General features: G+C 46.5%; 1 protein-coding gene across 1 annotated transcript in view; it reads left to right on the top strand.

Annotated features, from left to right (window-relative positions):
* The window catches only part of ADCY8 (adenylate cyclase 8), a 218,853-nt gene that overhangs the window by 184,993 nt on the left and 14,621 nt on the right, over positions 1–19,239 (top strand). Inside the window, exons 14-15 of the mRNA XM_060115762.1 lie at positions 4,852–5,010; positions 15,594–15,740. Of these exons, the coding sequence (XP_059971745.1) occupies positions 4,852–5,010; positions 15,594–15,740 (306 nt within the window). The remainder of the gene's footprint in view (positions 1–4,851; positions 5,011–15,593; positions 15,741–19,239) is intronic.

Below are 19,239 nucleotides of genomic sequence, written 5' to 3'. Positions count from 1 at the left end.
GACCTTGAGATGCTCAACAGCCCTGACCTGCCATTTCTTTACCTGCAAAATGAAAAGTCTAATAGCTATCTATTGAGAGTTGGAGAACAGCTGAATGAGGTCATAGACATAAATTATAGGGTTAAGAGCCACAGCTTGGAGTCAGAATGCCCTGAGTTCAAATCCCAGCCTCTATTTGTGAGTCCTTGGGCACTTGACTTCACCTTACTATGCTTCCATTTCCTCAGCTATGAAATGGGTACAATAAAGTACCTACCTTGTTGAGCTGTTGTGTGATTGAATGACCTTCAGTACTTATGAAGTGCTCAGAACAGTGCCTGGTCCAAGGCAAGAACCAGGCCAGTGTTAGTTATCTTTCTGTGATAAGAGCCTGGCACAAAACATATGAACAATGTGTATTAGTTCCCTTGGTACTCTTTTCAGGTAGCTGGTTCCTAAATGGTTTGGTAAAAGTTAGGAGAGTGCACTTCCAAATCAATTGACATTTCTTGAGCAAATGCTGAAGAATGTTCACTTTTAAAAACTCAGTGTCCATGCCTTCGTTTTGCTTTGCTTTTCTCTTCATGTCTGCTCTGACCACACTGTGTTGAAATGATCTATTTCTTTTTTGTGCTCTCCCACCACCACTCAGCTGACAAAGAGACTGTTTTGCTTATCTCCATATGACCAGCCCCTAGCACATAGTAGGTACTTAGTAAACTGAAACGGAATACTTTCCTTCCATGGACGTCTAAAAAATATGTGACGCGTGCCTTCATGAGACTGGCTTTGTGAAGAGATAGGACTGTACTTGGACTAAAATATCTCTTTATGAACAAGCCTTAGATGCAGTGACCTGCAGTCAAAATGTAAAGTATGTTCTTGTCTTGCAACTGGAAAATCCTTGCTTAAGTCAGCTTCTGAACTCCAGATTTCCCTACTCATAGTTCTGATTTAAATGCAGTCAGATGAGAGTATTTCAACAGGAAAGAAATTTTAAAAATTATCTCTTGCTTTAACCAATACTGCATTTTTTTTAAGGGTGGAAATGAAACATTTCATTTGGAAAAAATTGTGGATAAAATCCTGTCCTGCAACTTGACAGATCAAAACTCGATGCTCTTGAGTCTGGAGGGAAAAAAAATGAAGGCATAGTTTCGATCACATTTCATCCACAGACACCTTAAGGTCATAGTAATACTCCATAAATCTACATTTTAGACATTTCCAAATTCTTTTGCATACATCATGTCATTTGGTCCATACGATAGAACGTATGATAATCCATGTCTCGCATTAAACGAGATGAAGGCAATTATCCTCATTTTTTAGAAGGGGAATCAAAATACAAGAAGTTGAATGAATCTCCCACAGTCACACAGCAACATGGTAAAACAGGACTAGCATTCTTTTATACAACCTGCAGCCACCACTTAACGTTTCTAAAAATTTATTCTTATGCAAAATTTTAAACATATACGAAAGTATGTAAAATAGTATAATGAACTCACAGCTTCGACAGTCACCAACTCATGTGCAGTCTTTTTTCATCTACATCCGTATTTATTTTGCTCACTGCTCCTTCCCAATTATTTTGCAGCAAATTCCAAATGTCCTATCATTTCATCTGTAAATAACTCAATATGCATCTAAAAGAGAATTTCAGCCTAATCACAATACTATTAACACACTTTAAAAAATAAAACAGTAATTCTTTCATATGTTCAAGACTTTAGGCAATGTTTCAATTTCCTAATTAGTTTATATTTTTTTAAGTTTGTTTCAGTTGGGATCCAACTTAAGTCCATATATCGCCATTGGTTGATATGCCTCATTTCTTTTTAATCTATAGGACCACCCTCCATTTTTTTTTTTTTTTTTTGCAATATTTTGTGAGAGCCACTGACCTCTAGAATGTCTCTCAGTCTAGAGTTTGTTGATTGCACGCTTTATAGGGGTATTTAACACATTCCTCTGTCCTTTGTTTTTCCTATATTGGTAGTTATATCTAGAAACTTGGTGAGATTCAAGTTCAGTTTTTTTCTGCAAAAAGATTTAATTGGTTAATTTTGTGAACTACTATTAAGACGCATATAATGTCTGCTTATCTCTGCTTATCTCTCTTTTGTGATATTAGCAGCTATTGACAATAATAACCTACATTCATTTATATTCTAGGTAGTGATATTCCAATTCTATCAATATTTCAAAATTTGCTAGCTGGAATACATTTTTAAAGAGAACCTTCTCGGGCTTCCCTGGTGGTGCAGTGGTTGAGAGTCCGCCTGCCGATGCAGGGGACACGAGTTCATGCCCCAGTCCGGGAAGATCCCACATGCCGCGGAGCGGCTGGGCCTGTGAGCCACGGCCGCTGGGCCTGCGCGTCCAGAGCCTGTGCTCTGCAACGGGAGAGGCCATAACAGTGAGAGGCCCGCGTACAGCAAAAAAAAAAAAAAAAAAAGAGAACCTTCTCCTCGCCAACTAGTTGTTACCTTCAAGTACAGTTCATAAAGCAAAGGCAGGGTAAATGCTTAATTTACCTATAAATTTTTTTCCAAGTTTCCCAATAAGCTAGTTCCTGAGCATCATCAAGATGCGATCAATGGGGTTTTGTTTTTTAAGTGTTACTATGAACTTTTGCATTTTAACATGTCTTTCATTTCGATCCGTTGCAATTATTATTCTTATTAAAGTTCAACTTGTCATATATTTGACAGTGGGGGGGTCTACTCCTTTCAACATAACCCCAGTCTCTGGTAGTCTACTTGCTCTCTGGTACCAAAAAACGTTCCAGGCTTGTACATTTTCCTCCCTAAATTTCAGCCTTTTCTGCAAAGAGTACAAGGTCCCTTTTGTAGGAATTGATATTTTGAAACCACAATCTGGACACTGGGATGATTCATTGCTACTAGGTTTTCATTGCTTCTAGACCTTGATTTCAGTAGGCAAAGCCAGGAAATACATATAGATCATAAGTTCAGAGTGATACTTTCCAGTTTTCATAGGACACTAGACTTTGGATTTAACCTCATCAATCTTATATCTGCATCTCCTTTTTCCCTCGCCAAAAATTCGAGTTCTCAGTGACACCAACACAGTTATTCATTTGCTTTATCCTATAATTCAGATACCATAATCTAACAATAATACTGCCAACACCACCACCTACAAGGTGATTGTTATAAACGCTTTTAAGATTCTTGTTGCATTCTTTCTAGCCTCAGAGTATTTCTCCCTATGAATGTGCCATCAAATTATTGTGTTAAAAGGCATTTGGAATAGTTCCTCTCTGTGTGGTTGTACCTGTAGCTTCATTTGTTTGTTTGTTTGTTTTCACAGAGCTTTTAAAATATCCATTCAGTTTTATAATTAAGTAAAATATTTCCATGATTCAAAAGTCAGGTTTATAAAACAAGATACCATTTAAAAAGTTTAAATTCTATCCCTATTTCCTCTCCCCAAGCTTCCCTACCTCATCTCATTGGTAATGATTTTTATGGGTTTTCTTACACCTCAATGTTTTAATAAATAAATTAAGAAATATATATATATGGAGAGAGAGATGTAGATATGTCCTTTCCTTAGATCAATAATGGCAAACTGCATGCATTTCTCCGCTTCAGAGGCCAGCCCATCAAAGTATGTACAGAGAAATATTCTTTGTTTCTTTTTATAGCTGTATATAATAGTTTATTCAACCAACAAAATGAACACTTGGATTGTTTCCAGCTTTGGCTATTACAAATTCTGCTGAATGAATCACCTTGCACCTCTGTTTTCTCATACTTTTGCCATCCACTGAGATTTGCACGTAAGAGAAAGAAAAGAGCTAGCTGAATTTTTTTAAGCCCTTGAATTCAGGGCAACTAACCATGTGTTTAATGGTGCAGCATGTTGTTCATTTTAATAGTTAAAGTCTTTGAAATAATGACATTTCCCAAAGCTGTGGTAAATTTAGTTTGTGAAATTCTTTAGAAAGGAAGCTCTCCACTTTCCAGTGAAAAGGGATGCTAGGACAAGAGGGAACTAATGGTTATTAAATACCTACTATGAGTCACATGCTCTACCTATAACTTCCTAAATAATTCCTATTCCAAGCTTGCCTGGTCATGAGTGTTCATCCCAATTTTAGAGATGAGGAAACAGAGGCCAGGTTACAGTGCTTGAATGTGGGACCAGGACTCCAGGCCATATTGGTCTCACAACTAAATCCACTATCCTTCCATTATTAGCTCATACATTTCTTCCTTGTTGCCTCGACTGAGCTCAGACTCTAGAATTGGACTCTGGGGTTAAACTCAAATCCTGGCTTCCCCACTAACAAGTGTGTGACTTTGGTCAAGTGACTTCACCAGTTTGCTTCAGTTTTCTCATCTGTAAAATAAGGATCTATAATAATACCTCCCTGTGAGGTTTGTTGTATGGATGAAAGCAGTTAATATATGTATATTCCTTAGAATAGTGTCTGGTACCATGCAATGAGCCCCATCTAAGTGTTAGCTGTCTTTAGTATTGTAACTTATTTGTTGAGTCAACAAATAGTGACTGAACACCTTCTCTGTGCCAGGCACATTGCTACACGGTAAGCATGTGATGCTGAGCGGGTGAGAGGACCCCTGACCTCACAGCACTTACAGTACAGTGGAGGGCACAGACAATTACAAAATCATAGGTGCCATAATCCTAGGAAGGGGAGGTACACAGCCCTATAAAACCTATCACATTCTGATCTCTTCATGTCAGGCAAAAGGCCTCCCGGAATGCTCAGCTCAGGCTCTAGTTCGTCTGTGAGGGGTCCTGGAGAAGCCTTGTCCGCCTCCCACGCGTGTGTGCCTGAAACCTCTCCTTCCCCTTCTGTTCCCTGAACCGCAGCTGGAGTACACGGCACGCCTGGACTTCCTCTGGCGAGTTCAGGCCAAAGAGGAGATCAACGAGATGAAGGAGCTGAGGGAACACAATGAGAACATGCTCCGGAACATCCTGCCCAGTCACGTGGCCCGCCACTTCCTGGAGAAGGACCGGGACAACGAGGTAAGCCCAGGCTGGCCTGGCCCCGGAGGAAGGGTCGCCGCGGGCGGGCTGCGACGGGACACACTGGTCACTGATCCCAAGCTCGGGGAGGATTTCCCTGTCCTCCTGTGAGCCCATGAGCGTGGAGGCCAGGCCAAACACGTGGTGCCAGGTCACCCAGACTGTCCAGCACTGTGAGATACACACATGGCCTCCCCAGCATCCGGTACCTCACGTGTAAGATGGATGGAGTAAGATCTCCAGGGCGAGACTGAATTGGAATTTTAAAGTTTGATGCATGTGTGTGTGTGTGTGTGTGTGTGTGTGTGTGTGTGTATAAAACAATTCCAGTTCGGGGTTATATAACCAAAAGGATTGAAAGTAGGGTCACAAGGAGATATTTGCACATTCATAGTCAGAGCAACATTATTTAAAACAGCCAAAAGTTGAAAGCGCCCAAGAGACAAATGGATAAGCAAAATGTGGTCTATACATAGAGTGGAATGTTATTCAGTCTTTAAAAAGAAGTAGAGACTTCCCTGGTGGCACAGTGGTTAAGAATCCGCCTGCCAATGCAGGGGAACACGGGTTCGAGCCCTGGTCCGGGAAGATCCCACATGCCGCGGACCAACTAAGCCCATGCGCCACAAGTGCTGAGCCTGCACTCTAGAGCACGCGAGCCACAACTACTGAGCCCACAAGCCACAACTACTGAAGCCCATGCACCTAGAGCCCGTGCTTTGCAACAAGAGAAGTCACCTCAATGAGAAGCCCGTGCACCGCAATGAAGCATAGCCCCTGCTCATCACAACTAGAGAAAGCCCGCGTGCAGCAATGAAGACCCAACGCAGCCAAAAAATAATTAATTAATTAATTAATTAATTAATTTTAAAAAAAGAAGTAAATTCTGACACATGCTACAACATGGATGAAGCTTGAGGACACTAAAATAAGTGAAATAAGGCTTAGCCTTTGACCACAAAAGGGCAGCTTTCTCTGAGCAAAGCAAACTAAACCTTCCAGGAATCTGAGTCACAACAAACATTAAAAAAATATTTATAAGGCACAGACTGTGGGATAGGCACCATGCCAGCCCCCTAAAAGGCTCTGGGACTCTCGTGGTGAATTAAATACACAAGGACTTGCCGTCATTGTAGCTTATATTCAAGCGAGGGCAGACAGATATCATCCTAGTTCAGAAACACACTGTGAGGGCACTTCGCATGATGACAGGTGCTCTGCTGGGTGAACAAAGGCCACCTGCTGGTAGCAACCGGTCAGGGCAGGGGTGGTCAGGGGAACCGCTCAGAGAAGGCCACGTCTGATCTGTGGCTGAATGATAGGAAGGACTGAGTCATTCCAAGAGAGTGGGGAAGAGGCAGGATGATCCAGGAAAGAGAGAACAGCACCAGCAGAGGTGCAGGGCGAGGACGAGCTTTGGATGAACAGGAAGGCCAGGGTAAGAAACTGTACCGGTTTCCCAAGGCTGTTATAGCAAATACCACAAACTGCATGGCGAAAAACAGCAGAAATGTATTCTCTCACAGTTCTGGAGGCCAGAAGTTTGAAATCAAGGTGCCAACACCAAGCTCCCTCTGAAGTCTCTAGGGAAGAATCCTTTCTCCTCTCCCAGCTTCTGGTGGTCCCCAAGTGCTCCTTGGCTTGTGGCCCCATCACTCTAACCTCTGCGTTGGTCACATGGCCTTCTCCCTCCTTATAAGGACATGTGTCCTCTTGTCTTATGAGGGCACTGATCATTAGATTTAGGGCTCTCTCTATAATTACATTTGCAAAGACCCTGTTTCCAAATAAGGGCACATTCTGAGGTTCTGGGTGGACATGAATTTGAGGGGTACACTCTTCGACCCATTCCAAGGAAGGGTAGTGAGTGATATGAGGAAGGCCTGGGCCAGGGCCTGGCAGTCGGGTCTTATGGACTCTAGTAGGGTTTGGGGCACCCTTTTAAGTGCTACGGGAGCCTTTGGAAACTTTAAGTGTTCCCTAATCTGACTGGTTGCTGATAGAGTATGGATAAAAGGGTCACAAGACCGGAAGCCAGTTAGGAGACCCTAAAAGAGCCCAGGAAAGGGCCTGATGAGGAGGCCTAGGATTTGGCAGTAAAATGGAGAGAAGTGGATGAATTCCAGGTACCTTTACAAGTTGGAATCAATAGGGCTCCATAATGGAGTGGATGTGGGAGGTGAGAAATGAAAAAAAAAAATCAAACCATTTGGCTCACACTTTAACCACCTAGAAAAAGGTAACTCAAGAGGGAAGTGAAAGATGCCTTTAAATGCCTGAACAGTTATCCCATGAGAGGGGCTGGCCTTACTCAATGAGACTCCAGAGGGCAAACCCAGGGCCACGGACAGTCCACAGAGGATATCTCTGTGCTCTGCGTTATGAGGAACCTTGGGATGATGGAGACCCGCAAGGGCAGGGACCACATCAGCCTTGGTCACCACGGATCCTCACGGCACAGTTTACCTCCCCTGTGGTCCTGCACATTAAGGGTTTGTGGAAGAACTGGAATGGTGAGTTCCCTTGCTGAAACTTTCAAGTGGTGAGAGGAGAGCCCTTGCCGAGGATGCTACAAAGACAAAGTCGGTTGTCTGGGAGACTGCACTAGGACAACCCTTCCGATACGGATTTTCAAACTAAGCTAAACAGGGGATGCAAAACCCATAGGACAGGGCTTCCCTGGTGGCGCAGTGGTTGGGAGTCCGCCTGCCGATGTAGGGGATGCGGGTTCGTGCCCCGGTCCAGGAGGATCCCACATGCCGCGGAGCGGCTGGGCCCGTGAGCCATGGCTGCTGAGCCTGCGCGTCCGGAGCCTGTGCTCCCCAACGGGAGAGGCCACAACAGTGAGAGGCCCACGTACCACAAAAAAAAAAAAAAAAAACATAGGACAAAGGTCACAAACTGGCTGCCTCTGAGACAACTCTGATCAGCAAGCCAGCAGCTGGTTGATTGGTTGGCTTGCATATTTGTTTTAATTGGTAGATTTATTGCCTTTAGGCATGGAATGGGCTCTCCAATTTATCCATCCTTATCCTGACACTTACTGATCCCCTGAAGATATTTGGGTTTGTGACCTTTGCCTTAGGGTAGAGCTGGGGGAGACCTACAGCATTCACTTCCCATCCAAGCATCTGCAGAAAGACCAGTGGGAGAGAAGCCAAGGGCATGAGTCATGTGCTGCTGGAACAATCAGCTCTTGATGAGCTCAGGCCCTTGAACATCTCTTGGATGCAGATTAAGGCACCAAACACCCTCAACAGATGGAGTTCTCTGGAACCGGGTTCAGGCCTGGTTTCCTTAAGGCCCCCTAAGATCAGGGGGTTTGTTACAAGAGCTTCTTAACAAAGCCAGGAAAGCACAGAGAGTGTCGTTGTACATCAACCATGACCACCAACGGAGCAGATGAAACACTGGAGCCCTCAGAGGGAAGCCCCAAAAAGGTATGAAAGGTAAGCTCCTTTCAATCAAGACACCCAAACAAAGAGATATCTGGAACCAGTGGGGAAGAACAAGAGTGCACTGGCTTCATCCTGAAAGGAAGGAAACCAACCAGCGATGCCAAACCCCAGGTCATCAGCTGTTATTCGGGCCAAACCCCCATGGAGCAAAATAAATGTCAGGTTCAGCCTTAATCCCATGTATAAGACATTTTCAGTAGAAAATCTTGTCAAGCTTATTTGTGGTTTTGTAAATATTTAAACAGTTCATACTCAGCTAGGCTTAAACAGAGAAAATTTTCACATTGCCTGGAGAATGTACACATTATGATGTAATACCATTTTCTGAACACCTACTGTGTGCCATGTACTAAGACAGGCAATGGATGAAAATGATCTTTCATTCTATTCACAACCATAAGAGGAGCGTTCTGTCATCCCCACGTTAGTGATGAAGAAACTGGGGTTCAGAGAGGTCCGTGATGTTCCTCTATTTAAGCTATGGCTCTGATCCAGTCCCTCAGATTTCTTCCACCTGTGCCACGTTACCCCCTTATTGTGCTGGTACCCATGCTGCCCCTGGGAGTCCATCCCGATGAGAGTGTGTGCATGTGTGTATGATGGTTATGGGAGGTGTCTGTGTGGCAGTGTTTGTACTGTGTAGGTGTCCAGAAACACTGAGATGTGTGTAAATAGGAATGTATGTGTGGAAAACTTCAGTGTTTGTATGTGTGTGTGTGTGTGTGTGTGTGTGTGTGTGTGTGTGTAGGAGACACAGGTAGAGTAGTGTAAGATGTGAAGGGGTGACAGGCAGGGGCAGGACAGCTGTAGCCTGCCAGAACTCCCGATTTCGTGCTCTGGTTCCATAAGAGGCATTTTTATCTTCTCCTCTTGCTACAAACCTGAACTGTGGTACAAGCCTCTGAATATCTGATGAGGGGACATTTGTGAGTTTGGGTTCCAGCTTTCATTGGGCAACAGCAGCGCTCATGGATGCAGGCAATAAGGGGATAAGAAGGATTATCCCTATTTCATCGATGAAGAAGCTGAGGCACAGAGAAGTAAAGGAACTTGCCCAAGGTCACAAAGCTAGTGCGTAGTGAGCTGGAATTCAAGTCCAGGTATGTGTAGCTTCAAAGCCGAATTTTGGGTTTTTTTCCCTCCACCTTGCTGTTAGGGCGTGAGTGGCAGAGAACGGGGAGCGGTGACAAGAGATGGCTCACACCCTCCAAGCGCAGGGCAGTGGACAGAGCCTTGCCCTCCGGAGCATCCTGCCTGAGTCTGTTCCAGGGCCAACCTGTCTGGTCTGTTCCAGGACCAACCTCTGTGTCACCCACACAGAGGTTCTGGCAGCTTCTGCTATACCACTGGACTCTCGGCTTAGAATAGCACTCACCATCCCAGGCAGGGACTTCCTTGCTGCTAAGGCCAGCTGGGCTGGTTCATCAGTGTCAGGCAGGCTCTCACTGAGTCCCGGGAAACCTGCTCACTCATCCTGGCTTATTAGACCTGCTGAAAGGACACTGACAAGGGCAGCTGTCTCAGGTGCTGGACAGTCTGCACAGCACAAATTCCATCTCTGCCACGAACTAGCTGTGTGACTTGGGGCAGCTTACCCAACCTCTCTGAGTCCATTTTGTCATCCAGCTGATGAGGAAATAATACCAACCTTGCTGAGTTGGTGGGAGAATTCAGCTGGGTAAGAGCACGTGAAGTGTCCAGTGCAGCCAGCTGTAAGGGGGGCTGAGTAGAGTAAAGTCATTGGGTGCACCTGAAAGTCTGGTGCCTTGCATTCAGTCCTGGCTCTTCCTCTCATTATTCTGTGACCGTGAACAAGTGGTGAGCCTCTCCGGACCTCATTTTCCTCATCTCCAAAGTAACAGTACTTCCCAACTGTATGTTACAACCTTTACGCGTGTTATTATGTGTAAAGGGCTTAAGCGGGGTTTGGCACATTTTACAAGCATTCCAGTTGTTGCTATTATTATTTCTGACAAATATGAGCCGTCATTACTTTTTCTACTTTTTCCCACTCCCAGCCCCACCTCTCACCCACTCATTCAGTCATTCTTCCAGCAAGGATTTCTTTTTTTTTTTTTTCCCCAGTACGTGGGCCTCTCACTGTTGTGGCCTCTCCCGCTGCGGAGCACAGGCTCCGGATGCGCAGGCTCAGTGGCCATGGCTCACGGGCCCAGCCACTCTATGGCATGTGGGATCTTCCCGGACCAGGGCACGAACTGGTGTCCCCTACATCGGCAGGCAGACTCTCAACCACTGCGCCACCAGGGAAGCCCCTTTTTTTTTTTTTAAAGAAGATGTTGGGAGTAGGAGTTTATTAATTAATTTATTTATTTTTGCTGTGTTGGGTCTTCGTTTCTGTGCGAGGGCTTTCTCTAGTTGTGGCAAGCAGGGGCCACTCTTCATCGCGGTGCGCAGGCCTCTCACTATCGCGGCCTCTATTGTTGTGGAGCACAGGCTCCAGATGCGCAGGCTCAGTAGTTGTGGCTCACGGGCCTAGTTGCTCCGCGGCATGTGGGATCTTCCCAGACCAGGGCTCGAACCCGTGTCCCCTGCATTAGCAGGCAGACTCTCAACCACTGCGCCACCAGGGAAGCCCCAGCAAGGATTTCTTGAGGGCCAACCATGTGCCAGGTGTTAATTCTAGATCCTGGGATTCAAACGGTGAACAAAGAAGGCAAAGTCCTTTCTGTTATGAGGCACATGTTTTCCTGGGAAAACGGACATTAAAACGAATAACTATGTAACATAGAGCCTGGTAGTGCTAAGTTCTGTGAGGGTAGAAGAAGCTAAAGCAGGGAACAGCATGTGTGAAGAGGGGGCATTTACACTGGGGGGTCATGGAAGGTCTCTCTGAGGACATGACGTTTGAGTGGAGACCTGAGGAAGCCAAGAAGGACAACAGTCTCAGAGATGGTTTCTCCCCTGCAGAGAGGTGGCTTAACTTAGTATAGGACGCACAGGGCTTGGAATCAGCCAGGCTTGGGCCGGTGAAGCACTGGACTCTGGTTCCCTGCGCAAAGAGGAGACCAAAGTCTTCATCTTGGCTTCCGAGTGGGGGGCGGAGGGGGAAGCGCTCATACACGCAGAATCCTCTGAGAAGCCCAAACCTGTACATCCAGCCAGAGGCGGATGACGATAAAACAATAATAGCCTCTATACTCATCAATCCCTCCCCAGCTGACAGAGTTTTTATCTTCTTTGAACCAAAAATAGAAGGAAACAGATGGCACACTCAGAGTGGTTGATTGGAGCAAGTCAGTTGATGCGGACATCTTTAAAGGTGTGGGCAGGTGGCTGGAGCTCTCCCATGTGCCCCTCTAAGTCCCCCCACCCCCTTCTCCCTGCTGGCTTGGAGGGGGAGGGGGCCGACCTGCATGGGCCACGTCCACGACCTTGCGAGCCCTCTGACGCCCAGCTGGGGGTCATCAATGGGGGACACTGGGTAGAAGATCTGAGGGAGGGGGAAGGAGAATGAGGTTGTCTAATGTGCCTGGTGCCCTTATAAGAAGAGGAAATTAGGACACAGACACACATCGAGGAGACACCATATGAAGGTACAGGGAGACGAAGGCCATGTGTGAGCCATGGGGAGCACCCTCAGGAGGAACCAGCCCTGCCAACACCTTGATCTTAGACTTCCAAGACTCCAGAACTGTGACAAAATAAACTTCTGATATTTAAGCCACCCAGTCTGTGGCACTTTGTTACAGCAGCTTGAGAAAACGAATACAATAGGAAACTGAGTAAACAGAGATTTTTTTTCCCACCATATCACAGCCATTTGGAGGATGCAGTTCTGTAGGTTTGCTTATGCAGGTTCGTGGACCCATACAGCAGACGGTCAGGCTCCTCCTGCAGTATCACTCCATTGTTCACGGCCAAGGTGAATGGCCCAGCCTCAGAAAGCCACGTACCATTGCTCTGTTCCTTGGCTACAATCCGCACTGCCCCCCAACCCAACCCAATCCAGCTGGTCACCAGCCACCTCTGCTCTTTTTTTTTTTTTTTTGCTTGTTTGTTTTTTTGTTTTTTTGCGGTACACGGACCTCTCACCGTCGTGGCCTCTCCCGTTGTGGAGCACAGGCTCCGGACGCGCAGGCTCAGCAGCCATGGCTCATGGGCCCAGCCGCTCCTCGGCATGTGGGATCTTCCCGGACCGGGGCACGAACCCGTGTCCCCTGCATCGGCAGGCGGACTCTCAAGCACTGCGCCACCAGGGAAGCCCCCACCTCTGCTCTTTTGAACAAGGACTAATGAAAGCATCTGTTCAGATCCATCTACACTTAAGCTCAAGTCAACTGATCGTGAATCAGGGACACCATCTTTCACCCAGGCATGCAGAGCGAGGAAGACCCTGGACGTCTTTAACTCCCTCTCTTCCGCTACCAACAGCATGATCCCAATGTCTTAACTCCTCCCTGTTCATCTTCCTTATCTGTAGAGTGGGTATAATCATCGTACCTACTTCACAGAGTAATTGCAAGGGCTAAAGCATTGAATTCATATGAAAGTGCTTTGTAAGCTTTAATGTTTCCTACACAGGCTAAGGAGTCATTAACTCAACCAAATGTTGAATGTTTACCTCGTACCAGACCCTGTATAGGGCATGCGTTACATTGCAGGCATCCAAAGCATACTAACTGGATGATTTGAATGCACTAAGATATAAATGTCATGGAGTCTTTGCCCTCGCAGACTCCACACATAAAGGAAGAGATGGACATTTTAAAGGCAATAATGCAGGTGGTGAGGGCTCTGTGTAGAATTACCCAGGTGCTGCCACAGCCCGAGTCAGCCTCCTGCCCCCATCGGTGAGTCTGGGAAGGTCTGTAGGAAGACAGGGTACCTAGGTGGCTAGTGAAGGCAGAAAACAAGAGTTAGCCTGGTTAGGGATGCTAATTGCAAGGAAGGAAGGAAGGACATATCCCATCCAGGGACAGATAGTAAAAAATGAAAGCACTGAAGCGTGTGCGTCTTCGTTTCGCTTCTTCCAGAAGCATACCTTCAGACAAAGATTCGAGTGCAAGTAAGTTGCTTGGAAGTGGTCCCAGGAAACCCACCCAGGTAGACAGGAGAGTAAGAAGGAAGGTAGGGAAAGGAAAGTAACCCATTAATGAGGCATTATCAGACTAGTTACCTCTGTGGGCGACTGGAGCTGAATCCCAGTGGAGAATTCGGACAGTGGTGTAGAAAGCATCCCTCAGAGTTATCTGGCCCAAGGCGTGAAGTTGCTGAGGACTCTACACCTGTTCCCATCAGTCATTTGTTAAGAGCAGCTCCTGAGGGGGGCATTGATTGCCCGGAGCTTTCAGCCTGCAGCTCACATGGGCAGAGTGCCCTCTAGTGGCTACAGAAAAACTCCATGCAAAGAAACGCAAGGGCTGGCTGACTGCCGGACCTTGGAAGAGAGAAAGCAGGCAGGGCACGTACAGCATCCGCTACAGTGGGCACAAAAAGTACAAATGCTTCGGTGTTTCTGGGACACAAAGATCCAACACAGGGCATTGTAGGCAATGAAGCTGAAGAGACAGGAGGAGGGGAGTGCAGGAATATGTGAATATGTCATGCTCATGTGTCTCAGCTTTGTCCTGAGGGCAGTTGGAGGGCTTTAAGAATAGGAGAGCCATGGTCAATATTGTATCATTGAAATATCACTCTGGCTGCTATATGGAACATGCCTTTGGATGAGATAAGACCAGTCCTGAACCCAGGACTAGGCTCTCCTATTAATAGTTAAGGAGGAAAACAGGAAGGACCTGATAGAAAGAAATGATGGGAGGGTTAGAAAAAAATATTTAGGAGACACAGAGAAACCCAGGCAGCCTTGGTAATTTGTTGAATCTGAATATGATGGGGAAGAAACAGTCAAGGTTGACTCTGAGGGTTTCTAACTTTGATGACTTGTCAATGCTGGTGCCACCAGCTGAGCCAGAGAATGAAGGATCAGGAACAGGTGTAGGTGGAGAGGACATGCATTCAGGTGCAGCATTTATGATGTGAGGAGCACAAGGGCAATCCAGCATGAGACACGGGAGCTTGAAGCCCAAGGAGAACCGCCTTGGAAATAGGATTTTAGAGACTCACACGTGAAAGGCTGAGAGCGAACGAGATAGCCCAGGGAAGTATGTAAACTTTGAACCACGCAGCGAGTCAGGGACAGAAGCATAGAAATCACCAACATTTAAGACAGTAGATAAGCAAAAAAATAAATCCTTGAAGGGGCCAGGCGCAAGGAAAACAGATGCCGTATAACTAGAGCATCGAACATCAGGAGATTTATGAACTTGGGTGTGATCGCCACACCTATTTGCAAGAGTGCCCAGGAAGACTTGGACAGGGGTTCGTGCAGAGGTTTTCCCATTTGGGCTGGCAGCCTGACCTGCTCCAGTTTAATTTCGTTTCAGCCTGAGATGTGAATGGACGTGGAGAGAAGTAGGAACAGGCAGTGGCGAAAACTCGTTTGAGAAGTATGGATGAGAACGAAGAGAGATAGGTTGGTAGTCACAAGTGTCTGCAGGCTCCAGGGCACCTTGTACTTTTTCTTATAGGAGACACTTGCAGGAAGTGGAGGAGGAGAGGAGAAAGAAAGAAGAAAGAAAAGGATCCGCTGTAGGAGGACGTTGCCGAAGAAGTTAGAGGGGGATCGAGAGATGAGGAAGAAGCATTGATCTTCATCAGGAGAAGGGAAAATGCATTGTCTGGAGCGGAAGCAGAGGAGATGAAAATACAGTGAACTACCTGATTGTATGAGTATGGAACGTGAGAGCAAGATCAGGGACAGGACCATCTACTGAGGGGAATCAAGTGGACAGTGAAGCTAAGGAGAGTGGTGTGTGCTGGGACTAGCCACTAGGGAGAACAGAAAAGGAAGCTGACCAAGGACAAAATGATGGGCAGGCAGAACTCTGGGCCCAGCTGAGGCTGGAGACCATGAATTTTCAGTGGTCGCAGTCCACATGGTGATGACGCTAAGGTGTCAATGAGATGATGTCAGAGCCCCCATTCTCCATCCTCTCTGTGGGTACCTGTTCATGCCTGCAGGGGCAGGTACACATGGGGAGCATCACTGCAGACCCTCACCTCTGATGACCGTTTCTGGCTCCCTCTGTGTGTTTCTCTGTCCAGGAGCTGTATTCTCAATCCTATGATGCCGTTGGGGTGATGTTTGCCTCCATCCCAGGGTTTGCAGACTTCTACTCTCAGACTGAAATGAACAACCAGGGAGTGGAATGCCTACGCCTGCTGAATGAGATCATTGCCGACTTCGACGAGGTAAACAGAAGCCCGAGAAATTTACAATCACAAATAAGCATCAGTGTTGCCATAGCATTGTGTTGTTCATTGTAACCAATTTCTGCACTTAAAGAATTCCAGACTGCATTGTAAGCACAAACAGGTATCATCTAATTGAGTTAACACAATTATCACACAAGATAAACCCTGTCTTTGCTCCTGGAGGATCAGGAATGTAAGCTTCAAAGAGGCTAGAGACTTAACCCAATGTCACATAACTAGCAAATGGCAAAACCAGGACTTGATCGGAGGCCAGTGCCGTGCAGGCACTGGCATCACAGAGACTGGGCACTGATGGGGACATTTCTCCATCTGCTCAAATTACCAAAGATAAAACCATCAATTAGCATTTGGTCAGAGACCTAATCAAAATGTAAACATACCCCAGATGGTACTTTCTTCTTCCAGTTTCCAGGAACAAGGGGGACACTCATGCTCAACTTTACTTACATTAATAGACTTAGCAGGAGTGGGTCTTCCCCTCCTCATCCCCCAGCTTGAAGTAGGACACCTGTGTCCATCCACATGCCTAAATCTCAGATGGGAGGTTAGTGAGTAATTGAGAAAATGCCAGGGAAGAAGCCAAGCAAAAAGGTGGGTTCAGTTAACATCTAGCCTGATCCCCCAGGGAGCTCAGGAGTGTAAGTGGTACCACAGAGTGGTTGCCATTGAGGCAAGGCTTTTGTACACCTGTATTGGTCAGCCATTGGCCATGGGCTGCCCTGGTGGGTATGTGTGATCTCCCAGGCATTGCCAGCCAGGGGGCTTCCAGGACTCTTCCCAAAAAATGGGTACAGCAATACATTGTCAGCAGCCAGCCCTGATGGCACCCTGGAGGATGACCCCATAAAGGAGAGCTGAGTTGGGTACCAACGGCATCTACTCCATCACCCTAAACAAAGTTCTCTCCCTTAATCCCCACCTTCCAACTAGAGAGTCCTGTGGAGTCCCCTCACCATCTCACAGTCAAAGCTGCCCTTGTCTTGCTTTAGGCCATATTGTTTCTCACCTGGATGGCCACAGTCATCCTACCATTCACCCTCCTGCATCTGACCATCACCAACCACCAAAAGCTGGAGTATTTTGTCACATTCCTTTGAAACCCAAAACCCATTGGTGTCTCCCTTTGCCAGTTCCTCAGAAGGCCACCGAGGCTTTGCATTTACTGCTCCTGTATCCTCTCCAGCCTTACCTCCCGCCATATGCCACCTGGTCCACCTTCCAGCACCATCTCACTACTTAGAAGCCATCACAAGCCCACCTGGCAGTTTCACATCCTGCTCTTTCCGCCTAGAAATTATGCCACCTTCACCGTACCCCGTCCTCTCTCCCTTGGCTCCACAGCCAGCAGAAAACCTAGTACTCATTTAACAGTCAATTCAAACATCATCTCTACTTGTGAAGCCTCTTCTAATCCCCCCTCTACTCAGGTAAATATTGTCACCCTTTTTTCAATGAAAAACTTACACTCTGAAAAATCTTCCATCATAGAGCATGAAACCCTTCAGTTTACAAATCTGCCTCTTAGTTCTGGGGCAGAGACCCCTCTTACTAATCTCCACAGGTGTCTACCACATGTTGACTTTTTCCATATATAACATTTAGTTGTTGTTTATCCCTCACACCAAATCCACAGGGTAGGAATTATTAGCCTTCATTTTATAAATAAGCAAAGCTGAGATTCAGAGACACCAAGAGGGCCCACTGTCACACACCACTAAGTGGCAAAGCCAAGTTTTGGACCCAGGTCCGCCATACTGTTTTGATTTTTAATCACCATGTGCACTGATCTTCACTTAACTGGCATTTCATGGCGCTGGTTTTGGAGTCATAAACTCAACAATGGCCGTTTTAGTTGTCCTAGGAATGAGGATGGGAGTCAAGATAAATAAGACACAGTCACTTCTTGCCTTTCATGGATTCACAGTCCAGTGAGAGACAGAGTGACTATGAGTTCCCTTTACACAAGGAGTCAGTGGTAAGTACACGTGTATAGAGGGCTTTTCAATGTGGAGAATGGAGGGTGATTCTGTGGTAATTGTACCTTTATCCCATTCTCTGTGCTAAGCCATTAACTCATGAAGATAAAAATTATACTCTTGGGCTTCCCTGGTGGCGCATTGGTTGAGAGTCCGCCTGCCGATGCAAGGGACATGGGTTCGTGCCCCGGTCCGGGAAGATCCCACATGCCGTGGAGCAGCTGGGCCCGTGAGCCATGGCCACTGAGCCTGTGTGTCCGGAACCTGTGCTCCACAACGGGAGAGGCCACAACAGTGAGAGGCCCGCGTACCGCAAAAAAAAAAAAAAAAAAAAAATTATACTCTTATGCATTCTGTTAAGTCCCCAGGCCCTCCTGTGCCCGGAACATAAGAGATGCTTATAACAGATGCTCACTAAAGTGGCTAGTCAACTAACTAACTCATAGGAGACAGAAACCACCTGGCAAATAGTAAGGTGATGATGCACTAGTCTGGTCCAAAACATACTTCCAAATATTTTTTAAAATAGCTCTATTAAAAAGCTCAATCTGACTGAAGGTTGAGACATCAAGCTTTGTGTTATTTAAAAATCTATAGCACCGCATATCCCAAAAATTCTCACTTGCATGTTTTTAAACTGAAATAAATAAATGTGAAGTAAGTCTGTATCTTGGTGGCCCAAACTCTATCGATAGATACCCTGGAGTCTTCCCAATAAAGAGATGGGGACAGCGCCCCTAGTGGTAGAGATGGGTGTTTGCAGAGGGAAGTTGGAAGGGCTTAGAGAAGGAATTGGTCCAGGAGGCTGAGCTCTAGACCAGAAGGAGGAAAAAGGAGAGATGGGAAGAGCTGAAAGAAGAGTGAGAGGAGAAGCAGAGACGAGAAGGAGGAAGAAAAAGAAGAGGGGCAAGGGGGAGGAGGAAGAAGAGAGGAAGCAGAGGAGAAGGAAGAAAGAAGAGAATGTAGTCAACAGGAGGGGAGGGGGGGAAGGGCTTTCCCTGGCTTGCCAACCCCAAGCATTGTCAGCCTTTCTCACGTGGGTCCTTGGGTCACCCGGACCTGCCTTCTTTCTTTGGGTCAAAAGAGACCCTCTAGATTCTGCCCTCACTAAGCTCCAGCCAGACACCCATCAGTAACCATACTGCTCTTCTTACTGATGCAGTTGCCACAGGAACTTGGCTGCGAGGAAGGCTGAACATTGCACAGAGCAGATGCTCCAGGACTGGGTCTGCAATAGCCCAGCACCAGGGCTCCTCACCCCCCACCCCCGCCCCAGCCTCATCGAAGGCTGAAGAGCCCTCTCACATCTCGGGGTTCCACGCGGACTAGAGGATGAACAAGGGGCTGATTAGGAACCCCACTATGACTCCAGAGGCTTTTAGCTAGAGAGTGGATAAAGTTGCCGTGGGGTTAGTAAATGAAATAGCGAAGCCTCTTGCTGCCTCCTGATCAACTTCTGAAGAGGAGGTTGCTTTGCCTGGACCTGAAACTGGCCCTCA

The sequence above is a fragment of the Mesoplodon densirostris genome, chromosome 13, assembly GCF_025265405.1.
Source record: "Mesoplodon densirostris isolate mMesDen1 chromosome 13, mMesDen1 primary haplotype, whole genome shotgun sequence".
Classification (NCBI taxonomy): domain Eukaryota; kingdom Metazoa; phylum Chordata; class Mammalia; order Artiodactyla; family Ziphiidae; genus Mesoplodon; species Mesoplodon densirostris.
Note: the sequence above shows the minus strand (reverse complement) of the source record. Positions and strands in the feature narration are given on the sequence as shown.